General features: G+C 36.8%; 1 protein-coding gene across 1 annotated transcript in view; it reads right to left on the minus strand.

Moving 5' to 3' along the window:
- The window catches only part of dchs1a (dachsous cadherin-related 1a), a 186,790-nt gene that overhangs the window by 144,631 nt on the left and 15,320 nt on the right, over positions 1 to 26,839 (minus strand). Inside the window, exon 2 of the mRNA XM_056474545.1 lies at positions 22,450 to 24,258. Coding sequence (XP_056330520.1) covers positions 22,450 to 24,237 — 1,788 coding nt within the window. The 5' untranslated portion in view covers positions 24,238 to 24,258. The remainder of the gene's footprint in view (positions 1 to 22,449; positions 24,259 to 26,839) is intronic.

The raw sequence follows: 26,839 nt of genomic DNA on the forward strand, positions 1-26,839 counted from the left end.
TGTCCGGGGAGAGGGCTTTGAGCTCGGGGAGACACCCCAACTCGAGTTATTCCCCTTATCAGGAAACAGAGAGGAATTGGGATTCGAGCGAAGTATCTGGCCCGGCCCCAGAACGCTCGCCCCGGGATCGTAATGCTTAAGAGGTGAGGTGTTGGAGTGGTGGAGGGATGCTGAAGTCATGAGATGCTGCAGGTAAGACAGCTTTGGTATATATAGGGGTTTGGTCAAGAACTGATTGCATAATAGTATAATTGTCAATGACGTATTTGATACTGAAACTTCTGCGCATGCTCCTCCCGAAATTTGTTTACAAATATCACTTTGTTCCGCGCCAATGTTGCCACTAGCTTGCTTGGTTTGGGACTTGTGAAGCTATGTATCGATGGATTTACTTTTCAGTGTTTGTACTCTCAAACTAATCTGAACTTTAACACTGAAAACTAGGCATGGGACGATAACCGTTTTCAAGGTATTTCAAGGTTTTAAAACCGTCAAAATTTTCTGCAATACTGTTCCTAAGGTTTAAGTAAGATTTTTTATATTTTAGTTTCTCCAGCAGAAAAGATATCCAAAGATGCCATTTTAAATTGTAAAAAAAATGAGTTTTTGAAATAAATAAAGACAGCAGAAGTCAATGATTCATTTGAATGATTTATCCTGACATGTTTACTGCTCCAAAATATTTTAATGTTTCTCAAAATAAAACATATTGCTTTCAAAGGGCAAAAAAGTTTTAGTTTTTTTACCCAGACATTTAAAAAGAATAAATTGTGAGCAGTAATCACAATACCGTGAAACCGTGATATTTTTATCCAAGGTTATCATACCGTCATAATCTTATACCAGCCCATGCCTACTGAAAACTGGATTGACAGTTTCATTTTACTAGAACTTCTATGTTAAGCTGCTTTGACACAATCTACATTGTAAAAGCGCTATAGAAATAAACATGAATTGAATTGAATATATTGGCCACACAATATTTGAGCTGATATTTGTCATTTTTTTACAGTCCAGAAATGCCATATAATTGTTTAATTGTAATAATTGACTGGTCCATACTTGATTTTTGGATTGTTTTTAATTGATCCTGCATCTCCCAATAGACTGTGTTCATTCATGGCTGTGGTATTTGATTTTGCTCCTTGATACTACTTACCCTATTCTTACAGCATCATTGAAGACTATGTAAAATAACTTAATGGATGCTTGCTCACCTCATTTTATACTTAGGACTTTAAAATTGTTTCCAGAGTGTTAAGACAAAAGGTGCATGCGTCTATTTTCTACGAATTTAATGCTTGAAAGCTGGAAAAAATCTCAAATTCTCTCTGCGTACAGAATGTCAGTCAGAGTTGTCAGTAAAACAACTAATTAATCTAAAAAATACACAATTTCACCATTTCATTTATTATGAATAGAGTCTGACTTCCATAATTTAGTATGATTGAATTTCAATCTAAAGCAAAGCACACCAGAAAGAACCGTATGCCAGACCACACTTTTTTAAACAGAACCAGTTGCACAGAACAGTGCTCACATTATCCAAACACACCAAATTCTGTCAAAACAAACCCATGTGCACACCAAAAGGGTGAGTATGAAAGCTCCCTAAGATATCGGTAATAAAAAAAACACCGGTCTTGATCACAGGTATAAATATTTGAGAAGCACCATTCATCTACTTTCCAGCACTCCATCATGAAGCCCCGATGGACTCTGACTCGAGGCAGAGCTGGAAACATACAGCACATCCAACCCCTGCAACCCTCTCAGCAACACTGCGCCTGTTTTACAGCATCATTGACAAGCCCTCTGCGCTCCCAACCACCGCCTCCAGCTCCCTTTAATGCAGCGGAGGAGGCTTTGAGGAAGATGAAGGTGCTGTCATTGAAGACCAAGTTTCTGGGCAATGTACCATGAAGTCCTTCGAGGCTGACTGCACTGCCCCGATCGAGGAAAACAGTTACTCAAACACCTAGTAAAAAGATCAGGAACGGAAGGTCACCGGTTTTCCGTTCAATCTGTGAGAAGCACTGAAGATCCTTTCTTTACAGGTTTAATTCCCCCTTGTATTTATGAGCTGTGAGGAAGGGCATTCAGATCATCACTTTCAGGAGAAAAAAACCTCTGCAGTTACAATAGTTAAGCTTTAAGCTAAAAGCCTCCAGGCTGTGAGAAAATGGTTGCATTTTGCTAAATGTGTCCTGCTAGTGCAACTACTTATATATATATATATATATATATATATATATATATATATATATATATATATATATATTTGGCATTTTTTGCCTTTATTAAGACTGGGGAAGGGGGTTGCGAAAGGACCACGAAGTGGGATTCGACTTGGGACACAAATGGCTATAGGTTGTTTTCAAAATTTAAATGGAGGGCAATGAAAAACTGAATGGGAGACATGGAGGAAAGTCCGTATTTAACCACATATGTTGGGCATGATCCTTATATCATGAGGGCCAAGTTTTCTACTGAATTAAAATATATTTGCCTGTCATCGAAGCGGGATATTCTGTATAAGTTATATTACATTACATGAAAAATACTATAGTAAACATATATAACACCTATAGTGTTTGGAAGCATAACCTCTTAAGGCCCAAGGTGTTTTTATACATGCAAATTTTAATTTTCTTTGCTATTGGGGCTTATTAGAACCAAATTAGATTAAAAAACTAAGTATAATCTTTTGATACGATGTACTTTTAGAGAAAAATGATGTCCATATATGTGGACTCATGGTCCGAATTTACATAAAACACTTTTTCCTAATTTTTTTTAACGCATATTTAACATAAAAAAAATTTCTTTGACTATCAGAGAGTAAAACATTTTGGACAGTTAAAATAGTGTTTGGGACATTTCATATGCTGCAAAACAGTTGCAGGATGACACTGTATGTCTGTAACAAAATATAAAACATTCAAAGGATTTTAAATAGCCACTTAAGAGCTAAAATGTGCTGTCTATGTATGTGGACACTCAAACCCTAGGAGGTTATTATAGATAATTACCTGAATTACAGTGTCGTAGTAATTATATTGTTGCTGTGGTACAACACAACTGTAGTAATAAGTGTAGTACTAAATGTAGTATGTAGAAGAATCACTTCCTGTACTCCATCTAAATTTCGCACGTGATCAATGACATCATATGAAAACAGCCTATACATGGCGCACTGCCCTCAAGGCTATACCGGTACTGGGTGTGCTACGAAATCCGGTAACACTTTAATTTAAGTAGCAATTCACACTGCTTTATACTGGCTTATTACTTGCCTATTATTAAGATATGAACTGGTTATTAAAACTTATAAAGCATGGTCTTATTTTACATCCTTAATCCTACCCAATACCTAAACCCAACTACAGTGGCGGGGCGTTGGATGGCAGAGGGGTGTCGCTGACGAAAGTGAAGAGGGTTAGGGAGTTGCGGAAGAAAGTGAAAGTGAACAGCGGATGGGGGAGGAGGCCGGTTGAGGAAGAGGATCCCCTCTCTTCCTGAGAGGAAGCCCTGGGTCAAATTAAACCAAGTGGTGCTCACTGCAGAGCCACTTGGGTAGAGCTGAGCTCCAGCAAGGGGGAGCTTGAGCTCCAGCTCCTCCTTCCTTGCACTTCCTCTACAAGTGATGTCACTGGGGGTTGGGGTTAGGGATGGGGTGGGTTTTACGCATTAAAACAGCTTACAGGAGGAGGAGCGAGAGCTCTAGCTCCCCCTCACTGGAGCTCAAATGGCTCTGCAGCGAGCAGGGTCTCAATTAAACTCATATCGCAACATATATTGCAGCTAAAATAAATATTGCAATGTGAGATTTTTCCAATATCGTGCAGTCCTTCATCAAAAGCTGTATGAAACAGTGCTATATACTGTACATATTGAACTGTGTGCCACATGGACTATTTAGCAGCTCTTCGTGAGACAGAGTGTTTCGAAGTTATTAACAGGACCACTAACATCACTGTTTGAGATTGTTTTGTTGCCTATTTTAGAAGGCTGCAAAAACCTATAGCATTCATTTACCTAGAAACTTCAGTCAAACGTACCGTATGTTGATGTACGTTATTGCAGTTTTGCAAAATTGTAGACTCAAGCATGTATTTCCAATAAATGCTGCATGATTTATATGGTAGCATAATCATCTACAAATGTTCAAGGGATGGGGTCTGTTACAGTTTTTGCAGATGATTCTGTGAATACATTTACATCTGGATCCCAACTTAACCCCCCTGCTGCTATCAACTCAAGCTACTGTCAATGTGCATTTTTAAAACTTGTAATATTATTAATATTGCATGTGCAGTGCTACCAAATCAAGTGTTGATGCCACCATCTGTTGAACACCAGTGCCAATGCTCTCAAATGTTAGTCTGGAGCCCTGCTCTAGTTCATTGCGCAAGCTTGTGGAGTATCTGAGGAGGTTCCCGGCTTACCATAAATCCAATTCTCTCCTGGATTCCTCATGGCGGTGCATTGAGTCCCTCTGGTGCATTTGAGTCAATCTATTGAGGAATCTAGGGCAGCGATGATGATGTCTCTTATACCTCAACACCTCACGATTATACAAATCACTTTCAAAGAGGCCCTCAAGAGATCTTCTAATGATGATTTATATATGATTTTTATGAAAGTGCATCTGATTTACTGTGAAACTGTACAGAGGCATATTTGATTTGCAGCACAATTATATGTGTTCTTCGTGGATGCACTTTTGCTATGCTTTAGAAACATCATTAAACGCCAGCTATTTGCTTTCTAGAGCAGCAGATAGACATTTTTATTAATATAATCAAAAAGTAGTGTGATCTATGAGTGCGCAGACCCTAAAACACACAAAGTAAATAAGAAAACCAAATGTAAAACACAGAAATGTCTCTTTTTTGTCATCTTGTGTGTTCTGCTGTTTGTGTATCTACACTATAAAACCTCTTTCACAGAAGCCCAGATTTACAGATGTGCTTCTTCCGACTAAGCAACACACTTTTCAAACATCTTTTCCTCAGTGTTTGTCATTCTACATCCACCTAAACCCATAAATGAAGCAAAGTCAAACAAAATTATATCCTCTCACCTTTACACTAACAATTACGCATCTCACTGAACACCGAGTAATCATATTCAGAATGAAAAACAGGACAATCTGGGTTCAGTACCCGAGCGCCGCCTGCTTGGTAGCATTATTGCATTCTCCTTATTGCAACTGGCAGAGTTTAATCAGGGGCCTGAGGTTGCTGGCAGACATAAGGGATGCATTCTTTAAAGTAGCGACGCTCTGAATATGGAGACAATTTGCTCAGTGGTTATGATGTTTAGGCCGGAATATATATAAAAAGACAAGATGAATTACGAGAGGGCACTTCCATGAAATTATAGTGCGCCTTGTGACAAGATGTGCCTAAAATGTTAGGAAGACCATTTCCGCCTCTGAGTAAAAAATAAAACAGATTATTCTGAGATTTTTTTTTTGTGTATTATTTTTGGTGAAACGGCAGAAAAAAAGCCACGTTGTTCCACAAATATATCTAACTATTTATTTTATTTTTACTCCTCTGCCGTAAACTACATATTAAAAGAAGATCTGAAAATATTTTTACTATTTTCACATTACAAGACAATTGTTATATGTTTAAAACAGCAAAAACAAAAAGGTAAGTGATAATTTACTATTGGATATTTGACTACATTTACTTTAACTTCAACTATATTTGACCTGATCGCGAATGTCTAATTTAGCACTTTTTTTCCTGTTGGTCAAAATGGACCAGAAAGCATCCTTTAAATAGGTTAAATGCAGAGTTCATTAAAAAAAATAATTCTGGTGTCATTTTCTTTACCCTCCATCTCATCCAAACCTTTTTGAGTTTCTTTCTTCTGTTGAAATAACACAAAAGAAGATTTACTCAAAAATGTTTGACACCACAAGCCATTGATTTCCTAAGTATTTGTTTCCGACTGGTTGCCAGTGTCTACCAGTTCCCAACATTTTTCAAAATATATTCTTTTATGTTTTAAACATAAAAAGAAACCCAAAACCTTTTGAAACCACTTTAAAGAGAGTAAATGGAGAGTAAATTTTTAGTTTTTGTTTTTTGGAGTGAACTATCCATTAAGGTGAGGAACTTTATGCTGAAAAATCGAGCAAAATTTTTTTTTAATTAATTGAAGAGAATTTCTCCATTAAGTATTAAAGGTTTGTGAGTGAAAGAAAAGGTAAAATAAAGAGATGGCAGACAGACACTGGAAATAGGAATATGCATCAGTAGGGAACCATTCACAGCCAATTCCAGCTGCAGAACTTAGGCTTTGCTTCAACTGCTCAGACACCACTGGCTCTCTGGACATGATGCTTGTATTTTCCCTTTTCTCTTTACTATCTCTCTGTTTATCATCTATCACTACAGTAGGCTTACACATAACATGATGGTTTTCTTCTGAGGTCCTGATTATCTGCAGCAGACTCGGTCAGGTATGAAATCAGGACAATTTTATTTACAAAACATTTTAGTTTCATGGCTTTAGATTTAGTTAATATAAAAATTCTAAACACAGTTTAGTTCAAAACATGTAAAAACAAATTAAATTAAGGGCAATCCATGCTAGATCAAATGGATGTTAAATAGCCATTTTTCAAATTCTATATTCTCAGGTTGTTTTATCTACACAAATGAAATGAATGCTAAACAAAGCATGAATCATTTTTAAGTGCTAGAATTGAATAAGATTTTAGTAAACTACTGTATAACAAATATGCTTTCCAATAACCAATATATTACTAATACTTTGTTCATTCATGCTGGGAGTCAACAGGAGAGGAAAAAATAAATGCTAAATATTAAAAAAATGAAATATTGAAAAACGTTTCATATTCTTCTGTTAAAGACAAAAGAAGATATTTAAAAAAATGTTTGTAGCTGCCACCCATTGACTTCTAGAGTAGTGTTTGTCCGTTTTACGGAAGTTGATGGGTCCAGCAACCAAAAATATCTTTAAAATATCTTCTTTCATGTTCAACACGAGAAAGAATAAATGATCAGGTAATTTTCATTTTTGGGCAAATTATCCCTTTAAATATGTCAAAATATGGTTGTTCATGATTATCAGAAGACAGTGAAACACATGTCCATTTACATCATCATTTATGTAAAGGCAGAAGCAGCTCAACTAGTGTTTTTAGCATTGATCTCCATTGTGTTATAAATGGGATCGTTTATGTTTTTACTGTAATAAAATATTAACATAAAATGTTAAAGATGATACTGCATTAGTTAATATGAATTAAAGAAACGTTATCTAGTTATTTTTTAATATTACTGAATAAACTACGAAATTACCCATGGCAAATTTAATACATGCAGTCTGGTATATTTAGCCCACGGCTCTCAATCAAGTTAACTTTTTGGATCTTTATAGGAAAAAGTTTGGATTAGCATTCAACAGGGAGGGAAAAAATGCTAAATATTGAAATAAAATAAACCTTTTGTGAGAAACACAAAAGAAGATATTTAGAAAAATGTTGGTAGTTGCCACTCATTGAGTTCTATAGTAATGTTTGCTGCTTTTACGGAAGTCGATTGGTCACAGCAACCAAAAATATATTCTGTCATGTTCAACAGAAGAAAGAAAACCAGATGAGAAAGAATAAATGATCTAGGTGATATTAATTTTTGGCCAAACTATCCCTTTAAATACGGCAAAATATTGATGTATTAATTTGCCCTCATTTATGTCGAACTCAATATGGCAATCTACCTTGACTAAAGTCCAAAGCCTGACTGTCACTACAACAAAAACACAGCAGGAAACCACAAAACCAAGCAAGCCTTCATGATTTTTCATCAACTCATCTCAAGTAACTCCTCAAAAATCTCCACTACCAAACCACCAAAGACTCCGTAAGTCTTTCCTCTCCTTCTTCCTTGCCGTTGTCTTACCATACGAACACATCCTAAATTTGTCACTGCTCTGCAATGTGCTTTCCTTTACACACTAAGTCACACATTTACCCCCGCCTCCATTTTCCAACAAGTTGGACACATGCATCAGATTTGAATTGATGGGTTCTACGTGCTGTAAAAACACAAAAGTGGAGCAACTCTGACCTGGACACCCACAAAATGTCCAGATGTGCGTCCATGTTTATATTCGCTTCAGTGCGCCCGCTTGGCCTCAAAAGAAGTGCTCGAGGAAGTATTATATTTGCAAACACATTAAGTAGTACATCTCGTTTCCTGCAATTTGGCCGCTCTGTGTAAATACTGCGCTAAACCGCAGAGCCGGGGCAGTTTAGAAAGACAAGCACAGGGAAGAGAACTAAAAACAGCACAAGTTTGGCCCAAAGAGACGGGGACACACGTTTATGCAACCAAAACTGCTTCTTCTTGGCTTGTATTGGCTTAGTTGGTGGAAATGATTGCAACAGACTGCAAACAAGTAAACAACAAGTTCGAAAGTTGATGTTATCAATAATAATGTTAGCAAACACACTCTATTGAACATGTATACTAGGGCTGCAACGGTTGAATCTACTCACGGTTCGGTATGTATCACGGTTTTAGGCTCATGGTTCTGCTTAGAAAAAAATTTCTACAGAACAATTCAAAGAACAATAAACATATTTATTGAGTAACAAACACCTGACAATGCAACAGCTTCACACATATGACTGTAGATTTGCATGTTCTCGCATTAATTAAATAAGAGTAGGGCATATTGAAAATTGTATGTTCAAATAAACTGCGTAAGAAAATAAAGAAAAAAGCTTACATTTCCCCTTTTTCTATTTTACATCTCGACTCAACAGTCTCAACCAATTATGCAGATAATTATTAAGTCAACAAATCTCAACAATTAAGCACTTTAAAAATATTGATCACTTCAGTTTACATTATGCTTATATTACCATGGCAACAACGCATTTTTATTTATGAATTCTATATGATTTTGCTATGATTCCTGAGAGCTCTATTTCACTTATCAGCACTATCGTGGTGAATGAAACATAAGCAAAGAGCGTTTGGCTCTTCTCTCTTAATTTAGCGGGAAAAGTTGAGAGAAAACTGTTCTTAGCAGACAGCGGGTAAACGGAGTGAATAGCAAATAGCAAGGGTGATCGAGTGCAGAACACCTAGCAGAAGCGAGACTGAAGTAACAGACCTGCTGTATGTCCGCGTCCATATGGGACGCTTCTGGGTCTGGACACGGACCTCGATCCGCCTGTTAGTGACCAATGACCAAGTAACCAATGATCTTTGCAACAACAACAAAAAACGGCATTCGTTATGTTTTTGTGTCAGTCTGAATTCACATCGAGTCGAGCGTCTGTTGAAACACTGATGGAAAAGCACTGTGATTTAGCCTCACCTGCGCACTCGCACTGTACCTCCTTTACTTGCCATGCTGAAACGCACAAAAACTCCACACACACACACACACACACACACACACACACAGACACGTGATGTCAACAGCAGATTTACACATTAAGAGGTGATTGGATAGGTCTTCGGATGTGCAAAGCTCGTGAAAGCTAATCGGAAACGTACAACGGCTGAACTGCTTTGTTGCAGTTGTTTTTATTAACAAGCCAATATCCATAATACATATTCTAAACCGTGCATCACAGGCCGCACCGAACCGTGGGAGGACAACGGGACGATATGGTTTTTTACCGAGAACGGTTGCATCCCTAATGTACACGTATACATAGGGCTGGGCAATATGGCAAAGATGTTATCTCGATAATTATTTTCCATATTGAACAATAGCGATATATATTTCGATATAAGTTGTTAATGCTTCCATATTTAAAAGAGTATCCAAACAATGACTGAAGCCACAAAAATTAGAGGGTCCATTAAATGGCAAAACATTTTTGGTGGCCGAAACTAGGCTACATCACCAATATCAACACACTATTTGATTCCCATTGTTGCACATTTCTGCTGTGTGATTGGCTCTAAGATCAATATAGAGTAAAAAAGTCCAGAGCCTATCATTATTGACATAAATTATATCGCGATTCGATATAATATCGTTTATCAGCCCAGCCCTAAAATATACATCACCTTTATACTATAACTGGAAGAATTAGTAAAAAGTTATTAACTAATAAAGTTATGGTAGCTAATTCCCTTAACTTTTCCAAATTTGATTGTAATGCAATAATGTGCACCTTTTGTAAAGCTGCTTTGAAACAATAATTATTGTGAAAAGCGCTTTACAAATGAACTTGAATTGAACTGAGAAGAATACTTAGAGCTGCTGAATTAGTAATTTGCTCAGTTAAAGCAAAATCTTGAACAAGACTTGCGAATATTAGGAAGCTGCTTGTTACTGTTTGAGTTCTTGTGTGTAAAGGTGGTATTTTAGCAATGTGCAAAATGACATTTCAAATATATAATAGCAACAACCAACAGAAAATTTAAATAGTCAAATTAATATCGTATCAAAAAGCTAAATACACAAACCAAGTAACTTGCATTGATTTAATCAATTATAATGTTGTTTATATCAATAGATTTAACTTGATAAAATTGTCATTATCAACTGCTTAAGTACATTAAGGTTGGGTCAATAGACGATGCCATCGTCCATCACCGATGGCCGATAGACATCATGATGCTGAGCCGGCATCGCGATACTCTGCCCCGCCCGTTGTAGCAACCCGCTTGCGAAAAATACACACTGAGGCCCAATTTACACTAATACATCTTAGTTTTAAAATGGCATTTTAGAACAAAAAAACCATCCACATCCACACTGATGTTTCATCTAGCATTTCTGAAAAGCCCCACTTCCACACTTAGCCAGCCCCCCCAAGGCACTATAGATGTTAAACATGATATTTAATTAATCTTGTCTCTATCCAACAACTCTTCAGTCTTTTGAATCTATCCGGTAACGTGTCACAGCATCAGTACACTGCTTCAATCTTTCACTTTCAAGCTTGTACTTATTCATTTTAGCGAAAACCTCAGATACTGTTGGTTGGTTCCTGTTTGTTGTGCACCGTTACCAACCAAGTTTGTCAACGCCATTATAACGACACAGATAACTCAGCCTATTCATTCATTCAGTCCCATGGAAAAAGTGACTGACAGGTGGTAACTTATGTGTAACTTATTTTTATTTATTTATGATTTGTTATGGGTAAAACAAAGACCATGTGGGTCAGGTAGTTAAAATGGTAGGCTTCAAATAATTATTCGTTATGAATTAATTAAATATTCATAAATAATTAATTCACCGTCGCATACAATGCCGATGCCATCATCCATCACGATGTTTTTATTTGAATTTAGTTGTTTCTTGTCATTTTTATTCATTTGTAATCTATTTTATAAAAAGTTTGTTTTATACTTATTTTAGTAAACTAAAAACCCAAATCATACTCTAATAATATTTTATTTACAACAAAACAAAACAAAACTTAAATAAATAAAATAAAATAAGTTTTTAAACATTTACTTGCAATTTATATTTTATTTTAATTACGTATTTTATTTTTTTACAGCTTTTTTTTCAGTATACAATTGAGTGCTGTGACCTATTATGATTGCATTCAAACAAATAAACACAATTCAAATTAGTCAGTTCAATCTGTGTCTCTTTTTATTCTTTCCTTAAAACAACTCTATAAATAATCAAATTCCATAACCAAACATGGCAATGTTAAGCTCCCCGGGCGTTTTTATACACAGTTCCTGCTATTCAATCCAAATAAATTTTTCAAAAAGCGGTTGCTGTGATCCTCTTATTCAAGAGCATTCATTGGTGAAAAAGAGCACAAAAAAAAACTATGCAAAGTTGTCTGGCATCAAACCAGACTGGAGGAATGATCGTCTTTTGTGTGCACTAAAGCAGTGTGACCAAGTCATTGGAAGAATGGAGAATGGCTTTTTGGAGACTGGAAGAAAAAAAAAGCAGCATCTAAGGCATTTTCAGCAACAAAAAACAAAACAAAAACTGGACATCTGATCAAGAGAAAAATGCCATATGGTAGTGTGTGTGCAGCTTAATGAGGCGTGCAGACGTCCAGATCTCTTCAGACCAGCACCAGGGCCTGCTGAGCTCTGCTTGTCGATGATGGGAGTCCAGCATTCAGAGAAGATCAACTGTTACTGAGCAAAAGCACAGCGCTAAGATCAATGCACATTTGCCTTGAGCATAAATCCAATTAAATATAATGCAATACAGCAAAACAGATTACATTACGCAAATCTAATCTTGAAATATTCATACTGTAGCATTTAAGTGCTTTGTCATATTTCACAAAAAACTGGATGTCTAATGGGACTCAAATCAGCTTTCATTTATATTATATAAATGCATATAGTATATAAGCCTCTAAGAGCCATTTGAAATGTTCTTCTTAAATGACAATTTTTCTTAGATTCCTTTCTGTAAGCTCAGTAATTTCAGGTTTATTGCAAAGAATATTTTATTTTCATTGCAATTAAAGTGAAATAACTGAACATAAACACAGGATGCTGAGAAAAAAATCCTTATTTTAGAAGAAAATTTCAGATGGCACTTTTTCCAACTCTTCAAATATACTGTCAAATTGCTTGAAGCCAAGTACTGTTTTGTCCATGTTGTTCATTCATAAATAACAATATAAAATCTCTACATAAAAAGTATATATATATATATATATATATATATATATATATATATATATATATATATATATATATATATATATATATATATATATATATATATATATATATATATATATATTTATTTATTTATTTATTTATTTATTTATTCTCTCTTTTAAATATTTCCCAAATTATGTTTAACAGAGCAAGGAAATGTTCACAATATGTCTGATCATATTTTTTCTTCTGGTAAAAAAGTCTTATTTGTTTTGTTTTGGCAAGAATAAAATCAGTTTTTTAACCATTTTTAAAGTCAAAATTATTTGTCCCTTTAAGCTCTTTTTTTTCGATAGTCTACAAAACAAACCATCGTTAAACAATAACTTGCCTAGTTCTCCTTACTTGCCTAGTTAATTAACCTAGTCAAGCCTTTAAATGTCACTTTAAGCTGTATAGAAGTGTCCTGAAAAATACCTAGTCAAATATTATTTACTGTCATCATGGCAAAGATAAAATAAATCAGTTATTAGAAATGAGTTATTAAAACTATTATGTTTAGAAATGTGTTAAAAAAATCTTCTCTCCGTAAAACAGTAATTGGGGAAAAAATACACAGAGGGGCTAATAATTCAGGGGGGCTAGTAATTTTTTTTTTGGGGGGGGGGGGGGGGGGTTGAATAGCTTGAATAAATAGCTAATTAACAATTAATTAATTAGTAAATTATTTAGTCAAATCTAAATGTGATTTATTTAAAAAGTAAATAAAACTGCATCAATTTCAATATACATTCATAGTAATGTAAATGTAAATTATAAGTGAATAGTTAAATGCAATTTATAAAGCAATTAATTTTGGTTAAAATCATAAATAAAATTTTACTCTTGTTTTCTCTCTTTGTTCATTTAAGCATGTAAATATGGTATTAATAAAAAAATAATAATAATAATTATGTAAACAAATACAATAAAAAAACTATTACAAAAACGTAAATATTTTAAATAATTAAGATCTTGTTTTCTGTCATATTTTTATGCATTTATAACTACCAATACATATCCAATAAAGAAAAAGACATTAAACACTGTATAATTAATAATAAATATAAATTAATAACATCAATAGTAAAATCAGTAAATTACATTTTAAAGGAAATCCTTTGACAAAATTCTGACTTGCTTATATGTTTACTTATAAATATGAATATTATAATCAATAAATAATCAGTATAGAAATGCTATAATACATAAACAGATTAATAGATAATAAATTAAACATAAATAAATACTTAAATATATATAGCCATAGAAAATCCTCTGATGTAAAAATACAAAAAAAAAAAGAGCAATTGTACATACTATCAAGTTTTTTGGAGGAAGTTAGCTCTTTCTGCCTCAGACTTTCCAACAATTTGGCTTATTTAATGCAGAAAAAAAATCACAGCTGGAGAGCACTTGTCTGATGCTGTGAGCGATCACATCTCTGGCCGCTGCGATATGAATAATATGCCCCAAATTGTCCCGAACATGAGTACACCTTTGAAAACTCTGGCAATGAAGCAGAGAGATATAGTGCTGCCCTTGACCAAAGAAAGCCCTGCGAGTCCATTTCTTTAAGGTGCAGGGGCAATCAAAGACTGTGGAAGATGAATGGAACGATATCAGTGATGTCTTTTCAAGGACGGCGCAGGACTTGGACTTCACTTCCAGCAGAGATTTGCCAAGGCACGACTGGGACAGGAAACGACTTGGAGGCTGAAGGGAAAACTGATAGACGCACAAGTTGTTCTCGGAGTTCTGAAACAGGCAAATGCCAAAATATTTTGGTTTGGCTTAAATATTTGGGCTGATCTCGAGTTCTTAAAGAGCCTCCAGTGTTGACAGATCTGTGTAGAACGTTTTGGGGTGGCGAGGTCGTACTGACACCCTCCTAATGAGCTGTGAAGTCAGATCAGATAAGGAGCTGTGGAGACACACACTGTTCCCTGTGAGGAAGGAAGAACTTCTCTGAAAACACAGAGCTTTTATTGAAGAGGACTGTTAATACACATTCAGGGCATAATCCATGACAGGCCGTTGAATGAGTAGTAAATAATGTTTTAATAAGTAATTTAACAGAGTTGAATTGTAAACTTTGGATACCACATGTAAATTGTGGTTTATAGTAGCTATGCAGGGCTCGCAAAACTGATAGCCTGACGTCCCAGGGTTAATATGTTTTCCAGTTGGGCTACCAAAAATTAATCCAAGCTGCCCATTATACTATCTAAATAGGAGGAAAAATATTGCCTATTTTGGTGCTTTTGCATTCTCTCACAAATTGGGTCATTATGTTGTGTGTAGTTTTCATGCATTGAAGAACCACTATCAACATGTGTTTGAATTTGTATTTCTAACTTTTGTTGTCAAAAGCACAGCTACTTTGCTAAAATATATAAGATAAAACATTAAAATTAGGCCTATTCGGTTTGCATGTGATTTTTTTTCCAGGGACAATGATAGCAAAACAAAACAAAACAAATGTGGTGATTAAAAAAAAAATTGCATGTAGACTATAATGAATGGCATTATATATTTTTTATTTAGTAAATCTATGTTTTTTTTGTTTTTTTATTTATTAAATAATGTATTTTCTATTCAGGCCACTTGAACTTATTTATTGAGTGCTTGTCCAAAAGGCTACAAGAGATTTTGAAATTTTCATGCTCTGCTATGTTTCCATGCAAAGATGCGACTTATGCCCAGAATATTGCACAAAGATGCGACTTATGCCCAGAATATTGCGCAAAGATGCGACTTATGCCCAGAATATTGCACAAAGATGCGACTTATGCCCAGAATATTGCACAAAGATGCGACTTATGCCCAGAATATTGCGCAAAGATGTGACTTATGCCCAGAATATTGCGCAAAGATGCGACTTATGCCCAGAATATTGCGCAAAGATGCGACTTATGCCCAGAATATTGCACAAAGATGCGACTTATGCCCAGAATATTGCGCAAAGATGCGACTTATGCCCAGAATATTGCACAAAGATGCGACTTATGCCCAGAATATTGCACAAAGATGCGACTTATGCCCAGAATATTGCGCAAAGATGTGACTTATGCCCAGAATATTGCGCAAAGATGCGACTTATGCCCAGAATATTGCGCAAAGATGCGACTTATGCCCAGAATATTGCACAAAGATGCGACTTATGCCCAGAATATTGCGCAAAGATGCGACTTATGCCCAGAATATTGCACAAAGATGTGACTTATGCCCAGAATATTGCACAAAGATGCGACTTATGCCCAGAATATTGCACAAAGATGCGACTTATGCCCAGAATATTGCACAAAGATGTGACTTATGCCCAGAATATTGCGCAAAGATGCGACTTATGCCCAGAATATTGCGCAAAGATGCGACTTATGCCCAGAATATTGCACAAAGATGCGACTTTTGCCCAGAATATTGCACAAAGATGCGACTTATGCCCAGAATATTGCACAAAGATGCGACTTATGCCCAGAATATTGCGCAAAGATGTGACTTATGCCCAGAATATTGCGCAAAGATGCGACTTATGCCCAGAATATTGCGCAAAGATGCGACTTATGCCCAGAATATTGCATAAAAAATTTGTGAATAAAACATGGTTTCTCTCCAATGAGTCAAAGAGAACAAAATCTTCAATTTCTCATAAACTGGCAGCAAATATAATCAAAAAAGCCAATGAGGCCTTTTTTCACATAATAAATGACCTGCATGTCAAAAGACAAAACACAAAGAACGTACGGTGGGTTTTCAAGGCGTGAGACTGATCTTTGGAACCACAAAGACAGCTTGAGCCAATTCTGGGAGGTAATAATACTGAACCACTTTGATGTCGGACTTTGGCTAAGAGATTTTAGAATGACCAAAACAACATTTCAGGTGTTGTGCAATGTGGTCCATCCTTTGGTATGTCCATTAATGCCATCCAATCATGCCAACTTTTATCATCACATGATAGGGTTGGATCGATAGATGATGCCATCATCCATCGCCAATGGCCAATAAACATCACAATGCTGAACCGGTCTCGCAATCTTCCACCTCGCCCCAGTCGCAGCAGCAACCTGCTCATGAAAAATACACACTTAGGCCCAGTTTACACTAATATATCTTAGTTTTAAAAAGGCATTTTAGAACAAAAACAATCCTCGTCCACCTTAGCGTTTTTACCAAGGATTTCTGAAAAGATCTCCCTCCACACTATATCACTGAAAAAACACATCACCCCACCCTCACACACCCTCTTTGGCATGCTCTGCAGCATATGTGCACGTCTGAGCTCCAGGCAGTCAACTGGTGCTTTGAGCACAAAACCCCAGAGAGCAGTGCATGTCGGACAGTTTATCAAGGATGTACCGCTGGATCGCGTCTCACTATAGTTGTTAAACGTGATATTTAATTAAACTTGTCTCTATCTAACGACTCTTCGGTCTTTTGAATCTATCAGGTAACATGTCACAGCGTCAGTACACTGCTTCAATGTTTTGATTTCATGCTTGTACTTAGTAATTTTAGCAAAAACCTGAGATGCTGTTGATTGGTTCCTGTTGGTTGTGCACCTTTTTACCAACCATGTTTGACGACGCCATTATAACGACACAGATCACTCTGCCTATTCATGCCAGAATCCTGCAAAAAAAATTGATTGACAGGTGGTAATTTGTGTGTAATTTATCTTTATTTATGATTTGGTTATGGGTAAAACAAAGACCATGCGGGTCAGGTAGTTGAAACAGTAGGCTACAAATAATTAATTCATTATGAAATACTTAATTATTCATAAATAAATAATTCACTGCTGCCTACGACGACGATGCCATCGTCCATCGCTATGTTTCACATTAGACATCGCTACCGAATTGGTTGACATCGCCCAACCCTATCACATGGTCTGTTTAATCATATCACATGACTTTTTTGATGTGCATTCAGGAATTTATTCAGTAAATGTGTTTCCATCGTAGTTTATGCACACTGTTTTTCTTATCGGATAAAAAGTTTGTCCTACTCAGCTGTGCACGTGGCTTCTTAAGAGACAGTTGTATGTTCTTGATGCCGACTGTATACATTATTATTCAAAAACAAAAGACATGATCAAAATCACACTGCTTTTGATTGGATGACTTTTGTAGTGTTAAAAGAAACAAAGCAAGTTTAATTCTTACAACAGAGGCTATGCTTAAAGCACAGTTTGTTTCAATTGCATATTTTTATTCTATTGTATTATTTTCAATCATTTGGAGGACTTTTTGTTTAACCTTGTGTTTACAGGCTTTCAATGCAACCTATGAAGTCAGGGACTTGTTTTTTAAGTTTCATTCAAAGCTGTTCACGTATAATACATCATAAATATTCAATCAAACAAACCCCAGCCCCTACTGTGCATGAGAGCCCATTATACACCACAGACAAATAACACAAACAAGTGCAAAGATGAGAAAAAAAGTGCAAAAAAAAGCTTTAGAAACAGAATGCAGTGCTAACAAGACTATGCTAACAGATAATTGTTCAGGGCCCTCAAAGAATCTGAATGGGACAAAGGCTTTTCCTGCCTTATTGTGCAGTGGAGACCTGTGGAGCAACCACACTCCATCTTTTTCACAGCTCGCTCAATTCAAATCATTAAGAAAAGGGAGACTTGACTAAATGTACCAATTATGCAGCTGCCTCGCACCGAGTGAAAAACGCTCGTCGCCCTGGTGGTGAGCATGTCCAAGACCGCAGTTGGAGCGTGTTGTGAATAGTAGCCTAAATAAGTGAAGTGTCCTAGCAGAGGAGACAAAACAGCAGCTGAGTTCAGTCCATTCTTGCACATCTACCAAGCAGAAGCCTTTCATCTGTGTCCTCCATACAAGCTCCAAACCTTTCATCTGGTCAAAGGGTTCGTAAAAACTCAACAAAAAAAAGGACTAGATCAATACCAAAGTTTGGCTCCGCAATGATACCAGCTGGGATCGATACTTCGGTATCAAATAAACCATCTCAATTGATGAAATAACTGCTGACAAAAGTTTAAAACAGTAAACAATAAAGTTGGCACGCCACAGCTCCAAAAATATAGACATTTTATGACACACTGAGCACACAGCCTGTTAGTGATTAGTGTTTTGTTTTTTGTCAAGCACCCACTTTCAATAATCTGCCAGTGATAGCTTAGTTTTGTGTTAGCAGTAAAAACTTTTAAAACTATTTTAAAAAACCTAGAAAATTAGTCTAGAAAATTAACAAAAACTAAAATACTAGGGCTGGGCGATAAAGATATTTATTGACAGAACACCATTGTCAATAATGATAAAAAAGTTGGGCATAAAGTTTCGGTATGAAGTGCTATAGTTTTATTAAAATGTGGCTGCTGAGCACATACCCTGAAAGGAATTCCAATAAGTTTGGGGTGTAAGTTTGTCATTTCCAATGGAGTGGGGTGTGCAATGTGTGTGCATTTTCCAGGTGCACCTAGCTGAAAAAAATCTGAACTTTCCAGAATGGCGTGTGAGCTCCGCGATTCATGTAAGTAGAACTAACCAATCTGCTTCACACTTTGTATGGAATATACACATTTCAGTAATAACTGTAGATTATAATTACCTCAGACAAACACAGCGCATTATTTGCTTTATGTGCATGCTTTATTATTTTCTACATGAACTTGTATCTGAGGTGCAGCAATGGATTGTCTGTTTGTCATCCTCTGAGAAAGTGGTTGATGGTCGCCTAGTTTTACAGAAAGACACCAGGGGTGCTCAAGGGCAGAGCGCATTGAAAATGGTGAAGGAAATCACGCGCTCACGCTTTTCATGTCAGAGTTTTGAGTTGCGTCATCACCACCTCAAGTCGGAATAACAACAAAACGTGAAAATGAGTCCCTTATAGCAGCAGTGAGGAGATTGTAAATAAAAAAGATTGTAAGGATGTCGCCAGAGTGGCTTTTTGGTTTTTTCTTGTGCATCCCAGCTACTAGCTCCCCATCTGAAAGATTTTTTAGTAAGGGGGTTAATGTTGTCATACATCTTCACAATTTGTAATGTTTCATCATGTTTTTGAATAATGATGGTTAGTTCCTTTACTTAAGCTCAGATTTGATTATCATAATTTGGGTTGTTTACAGAGTTTAAGATTTACTGTATCATTATTACTGACATCCTTAAAGTTTGCTTTAATTGTTCAGCATTTACAATTTACCATTGTACACACTTTGCAACATATCATGTATCAAGTTTAAGAGGCTCTTTAACACTTATATTTATTTTTTATACAGAAATGAGATATATATTTGTTTAAATATTTTAGTTTTTGACTATTAAAACTATTAGCGTTAGTAATGTTGGTAAATTAAAATAAAGTGGTTAAAAACTAATACTCCAATTTGGATTGTAAAAAAAATCAACACCAAATGACATGAAACATGATATCGCATGTCATCATTTTAGTTTTTTTAAACTTGAAATCTTGAACTTCCATAAAACATGAAAATGCCACTACAGTAGATACAACATTAGACTCACTGCGCTGAGAAACTTGTATATGTAAATGTAAATATTTTTGAATAACACAAATTTGCACTGACACCATATTAAACTAAACTAGCAATATAACAAATCAAAAACGGAAATAAAAACTAGATTAAAAATATGAACTACAAAAACTCAACCCTACCCAACACAGATGATCAACTCACTTTATAAATAATAACTCAAAGCACAGTTCTGGTCTTTAGAAGCATTTTGCAACATGTTTGATAATTTAAGACTTGATCCCAATGCCACAAGTCTTTTGCAAGTTTTCTTTGCGGTTAAAAAAAACTTGATACAGTTGCTAGACTTTTCACACTACAAATGGTGGAAATTCCACCAACTAACAAATAAAACCCAGTTAATTATTCTTCAGCCCAGCAGCAGTGACGCACAAGCACAGTGACAAAACCTAAAATGTAGTAAACCGGCAGTGCCAGTACACATTAAACTAATCATACTCCGCTGCGAGGGATACACTGGAAAAAACTAAATCAAGCCCAGTTCAGATGTTAAATGAATGATCACAATAGCCCCATTGTAATGGCATTTGGACAGAAGCTTTGATTCAGAAAAAAGGGAGGCGGTGGGAACTCTCTGCACAGGGATCTCTGATGAAGGGAAAAAAGCAACTCATCAAGTGCCGTGCTGTGATGCTTGGATGTGGATTTGGCAGTGATTTCTGCAGTCTGTGCATCATCAAACTCCCAACTGCTCTTGAGTGGCATGCCAGCTCCCATCTACAGCAGTCGTTCGTGCCACAGCCTGAGAGACAGTTGGTTTGGACCTCGTCCTTGGCAAGTTTGCTTTGATGGTTGTAAGGATAGACTTAGTAACTCCTTATATTGTTCTCGTGTTGAAAACTCAAGTCTTCTGGCAACTGTCTGCGAAACATTAGCACGTATTGAACGCGAAGGACAACTGACAGCAAGACAAGAGCCAGTCGATCAGATTTGATTTGCAGTTGATTTGTAGACCTGAGTGCTGCTGACCCGATTCCTAATTCCAAACCTAAGTAATACCACTATAAACTTCTAATTTTACTCCCAGACCTCCCACTTGACCCTGCACAGCTCCTATTCCTGCTCTGCAGCAGAAAGGAGTCAGCCAGTCCTGAAAATCTCTCCCAGGCACGATCATCCCTCTCTCCGGAGAAACCCCAGGGCCAAGTTCCCGTCTGCTGGGCCCTCTGTCAGCTCGCTGGAGTGTGTCTCAACCCCCGCCAGCACAAATCCACCACAGAGAAAGCATTAATGTGCCTTCACTTGATATGTGACCATGTGAAATTACACGTTTTGATTTACTAGGATATGTACGACGAGCTTTGAAATTTGCCTGTGGAGAAACTTATTAGAAAAACACTTTGAAGTCCCTGTACAGACATTCATAAAACCCAGAGAACAAAAAAACAGTTTGTGCCTTTTATTGTCAGCAGACAACAAGGACTAAGAATTCTAGGCCAAGTGCAAACCTCAACTGACCCCTTACACTGTTTCTGATGCCATGTTCACATTATAAGTAATGCTGTGAATGTAGAACAGGTTGTAAATACCAGGAACAAAAGAGATTCCTTTAAAAATTCTTGTCAGTTTTTTCCATACTACTTGTTTAGTCAAATCGTAACACTGTTTTTGAATGTACAGCTTAAATATAACACTTTTCACAATAATTACTGTTCCAGCTGCAAATCAAATGATTTGGTTCATTGTAGTGAATCAAAAACACAGTAAGAATAGGCTATAATAGACTCCCAACATCTTATTATTTGGCAACATAATCACCTTTTCTTAAATATTAAATCTATAAACAGCCAAAAGATCAAAAGTGGACTTGAAAAATAAAAATAACTGGAAGAGATTGGAAACAGTCGTTTAATGTATGATTCACCAGGGAAAAGTATTTTGCCTTGAAACTTAAACTGATCAGATTTACCTCCCGCTCTACAATGAAAGCCATCATGAGGTGCAAGTAGAAACAGCTAGTAAAAAACAATCCCCCACAGTCTGTAGAGAATGAGTAACTCCCAACTGAAGCCGTCCAATCCAAACAAAGCTTACTTAAGCTCGCTTCACAATATCTAACGATTCATCATGCTGGTTTCCAAGTCAATTTCCTAAAATGACTGTTCCCATTTATTCCATACACACACTTAAAAAGAGCAGTCTAGAAATCCGTCTTAACTATACACAAAGGCATTCCACTGGCGTTTTCACACACTTCTTGCTCAATAATAACCCAAATTGTCAACATACTGTAAGCAGATAAAGAAATGACAGTCCTACCTCCATGAAACAGGTCCTTGCAGGAGCATTCTCCTTAATGGATGCGTTGTAGAACTTGCTGACAAACACAGGTTCATTATCATTAATATCCTGTAGGATCACTTTGACCACAGCTGTAGAAGACAGTGGAGGTCGACCTCTGTCAGAGGCAACCACAGTTATACTCGGCATAGGGTCTGTTTCATAGTCAAGCTGGGTCAGGGTGGTAACGACACCAGTCACTGCATCAACACTGAACCAATTTAAATGAGTTCCTTCATTCTGCAAGATGCTGTAATGAACATCTCCATTGGGTCCCTGATCTTTGTCCCGTGCTGTAACCTGTACTACAAAACTTCCTGGAAAGGCCACCTCTGGAATAACCTGGGTGTATTCCTGCTGGTCAAACAAAGGTGGGTTGTCATTAACATCTATGACCTGAATTGTAAAGGTAGATTCTGCCCGTAACGGAGGGGTCCCAGAATCTGTGGCCATGACTCTGAGTTCATAGTGGTCCTGCTCCTCACGGTCAAGGATCTGATCTACACAGATGAGATAAATGATGCTGTCTTTAGTGGTCAAAGCAAACTTTCCATCACCCCCCTCCAAAGACACATTCACATTGGCGTATTCTCCATAGTCAGGGTCTGTGACTGAAATCCTAGCCACATACTGGCCTGGCTGTGCTCCTTCCGAGATGCGTGGAGAACCATCCTCGCTAAGGAAGATAATGGTCATGGTAGGCTGGTTGTCATTGTAATCTCTCACCTGGATGGTCACAAAAGAGTTGGTCACCTCTGGTTGACTGGCATTATCACGAGCCTGTACAACAAGCTCATGAACTCTTCTCATCTCATAATCCAAAGGCTTGTTGAGAGTGATAACTCCTGTTCGAGTGTCAATAACAAAGTAGTGGTCAGGATCGCTCTGTCTCCTGTTGATGTCATAAAGCACCAACCCATTGTCACCTTCATCGGCATCTGAAGCAAACACCTGCAGTATATTGTTCCCAGGTTGAAGATTCTCTGAGATCATGGCATGGTAGCGACTCTGGTTGAAGACTGGGGCGTTGTCATTGATGTCCTGCACAATCACATCCAAGATCATCTGTCCCGTCCTCTTGGGTGAACCACCATCAAATGCTTCCAAGAGTAGAGTGTATGAAGATCTTGTCTCTCTGTCTAAAACTGTATTGACCACCAAATCCAAGTAGAGGACTTTGTTGGACCCTCGTTTGGTTTCAAGAAGAAAAGCTTGTCCTACATTCCCATCTGTTATGATGTAACCTTGTGTAGTGAGCTGATCCTCATCAGCATCCACTGCAGGTTCAAGAGGAAACTTGGTGCCGATGGTTGTCTGCTCTGGGATCTTAAATGTGGCTCTTTTTCTGGGGAACACTGGTGCATGATCGTTGATGTCATTGACTAAGATTGTGACTTCTACTGTTATACCGGTCATGGTGACTGCTATGAAGCTGTAACGGTCCCGCACTTCCCGATCCAAGATCCTTGCCGTTTTGATGATCCCCGTACTCTCGTCAATGTCCAGATCGGTGCTGACACCTGTACCTTGATGATCTGAGATGAAATAGTGGGACGCAGTCATGTCAGGAGGGAGACCAGCACTGATATCTCCTACAACAGTTCCTGCTGGCTGTTCTTCATCTAGTTGGAGCTGCAATGTTCCTGGCACCATGGATGAGTGGATGGTTATGAGTTGTGGCACCACATAAAGGATTACCAGTATCCACCACTTCAAAGTCCTGATTTGACGCAATGGATCCATAATCGTCCTTCCTTTACTCTTCATTGAAATTTCTTCTCACAAAACCTGACAGGAGAAATGGAAAAGGACATTAGTTCGAGAAATAGGCAGAAGTGAATTAGCAGAAAGCCGTCCAACATGATCCAAAATCTTAAAAAGTATGTATTACACAAAAAGATGGATTACACAAGCAGGCTCGGTTACAGTTATGACAAGAATGCTTAAGTGGATTTCCACATGTTGCATGGGATCTCTTTTAATAATGCTGCAGCACACCATGTGCACACGTTGTTCCTGCATTTTACTGTCAGCTAATAAGTCAAGACATTATTGCTACAGCTTAAGCGAGAAGCTTCTCTGCACTAAAATTGAAAGAAACCACAAGGCAGTCAGAAATGTCCAGAAAAAATCTTATTGGCACTGTTTTCACTACAGTTTGAGTCTTTTGATTAACATATCCTTCAAATTTAGTCGATATTTCATTATGTCATTTTTATTATTTTAGTCAATTATGGCATATTTTTGGCATGTTTGTTAGGAGACATTCAAGCCTGAAAATCCCATTGAAATGTTCCCTCAACTCTCATTTCTTTTGGGGTGTAAACTTCAGGAATGTCCTCCCACAGCAAAATATCAGTACACTGGTGGACAGGAGCCTAAAATAGAGACTGTGGCTAACATGACCCCCCTTTTTTGTAAAGCTATTCAACTGCAGCCTATATTGATGCAATAGTGAGCCAAAAAGACCCTTTTAAAGCCAACGGAGTGTTAACCCTGTCGTATATTAATGCCAACACTAATGCACAAAATGAAGCTAGAAAAACGCTGGTGGGCCAATTCTAATATATTAAAACCACAAAGGTCTCCTTTGAGTGTTCCTCTAGCTCCTTTTTTTAAATTAGCAATTCCTCATCCATAAAATTGTAGCTTGTGGACATGCAAACTTTGACGACCTTATTATTGAAATTATGAAACAAAATCTTTTATAGATGATTCCTGGATTAGGCCCTTTCTGGTTTTAAATGAATTATAAACATTCTGTAAGACAGGAGCTTAAATATTTATGTATGCTTGTTAGAAGAGCTTGACTCATCTAGCTCAGCTATTCAAGTATGAAGGATCGGCAAAGCAGAAAGGGGATGAAAGATTGAAAGTTATGAGAGAGCTTATTATCCGAGGAATAATGAATTGCGTGGTTTTCTGGTTCTCTTTATGGAATAAAAGCACTACAGGAAAACTGCACTCACATAAAAGGGGACAAGTGAACCCCACATTTGATTCTACCTTTGACTAAATCTCTTTAAACTACACTGTAAATCAGCATTGACTCTTATTTATAGAACATTTAGCTAAAATAGAGTCCGGTTACAAGAAAAATGTGTTTTTTAGGCAATGAAGGTGTTGTCATTAGGCATGGGACGACTTTCAAGGTATACCGTAGTTTGGAAAAGTCAAGGTTTTAAAACCGCCAAAATTTTCTGCTATACCGTTCCTACAGTATATATAAGTTTTTTTACGTTTTCTTTTTTATGACAACAATATCTCCAGCAGAAAATATATCCAAAGATGTCGTTTTAAAGTGTCTGTGTTTTTAATCTGTGTTTTTAAAACAAACGAAAACAGCAGAAGTTAATGAACAATTTTCAGGGTTGGGTGAGTTACATTTTTGAGGAACTCAGTAATGTAACGAATTACATTTTAAATTTGTGTAATTTGATTACAGTTACTAAAGTCAATGTAATTACGTTACTTGCGTTACAAATAGAGTTTTTAGAAGGAAAAAAATGCTTCTTTTAAATCACATTTTTCGCTGCAACATCAGTTAATAAGCATGCGCCTTTAAATTGCTGGATAACACGAGCTGAAATAGCTTCTGTCAAATGGTTGCTTCTTTAAGTGGAAATACAGACATTACTCTGATTTCACTATTGAAAAAATATTGCTGTGAAATGCAGTCTATGTCCAAGCTCTAAACAACTTTCGACTGCTTTTAACTCGACCAGCAACTTGTTTAAGCTCTTGAACAGAAAACATTCTACGACAATACTCGTCACCAAGGAGGACACCAGCAGTCAAAAACATGACGGCCCACCTCAGCCTAGACAGGCTAATTTGGATTTTTGTGCAGGATCAGGAGTGAAGTTATCTTCTGAATGTGAAGAGAAGCTTATGGGGCCGTTTTCTTGTCTTTTGTGCTCGCGCATATTGCACATGCTCGCATTTCCCAGGTACACCCAGTTGAACACCGCAAGTTGTGACAAGAACTGACAGATCAGATTTATGCTTTGTATGGAATATACACATTCGACTAATTACCTCAGACAAACACAGAACAAGAAAACACTGCAGTGCTTTTGCATACTGTGGATGTCAATGGTTACAGGTATCCAGTTCTTCTAAAACTCTTCTTTTAAGAGAAAAAGAAAAAAAAAAGAAAAAAAACACAAACAGGTGTAGACAAAGTGAATGATGAGAGAATTTTAAGCTTTGGGTGAACTCTTTAAGCCTTTTGAATATGACAAGCTGCTGTGATCATCCCATTGTAATGTTTTTCAGTGAATATTAAATTACTGAAAGAGCTGCAGTTTATTTTGTATCTTTATAGATATATTTTATATGTAACTTCAAAGTAAAGTAATTAGTAATC

This window comes from Danio aesculapii, chromosome 15 (assembly GCF_903798145.1).
Source record: "Danio aesculapii chromosome 15, fDanAes4.1, whole genome shotgun sequence".
NCBI lineage: Eukaryota > Metazoa > Chordata > Actinopteri > Cypriniformes > Danionidae > Danio > Danio aesculapii.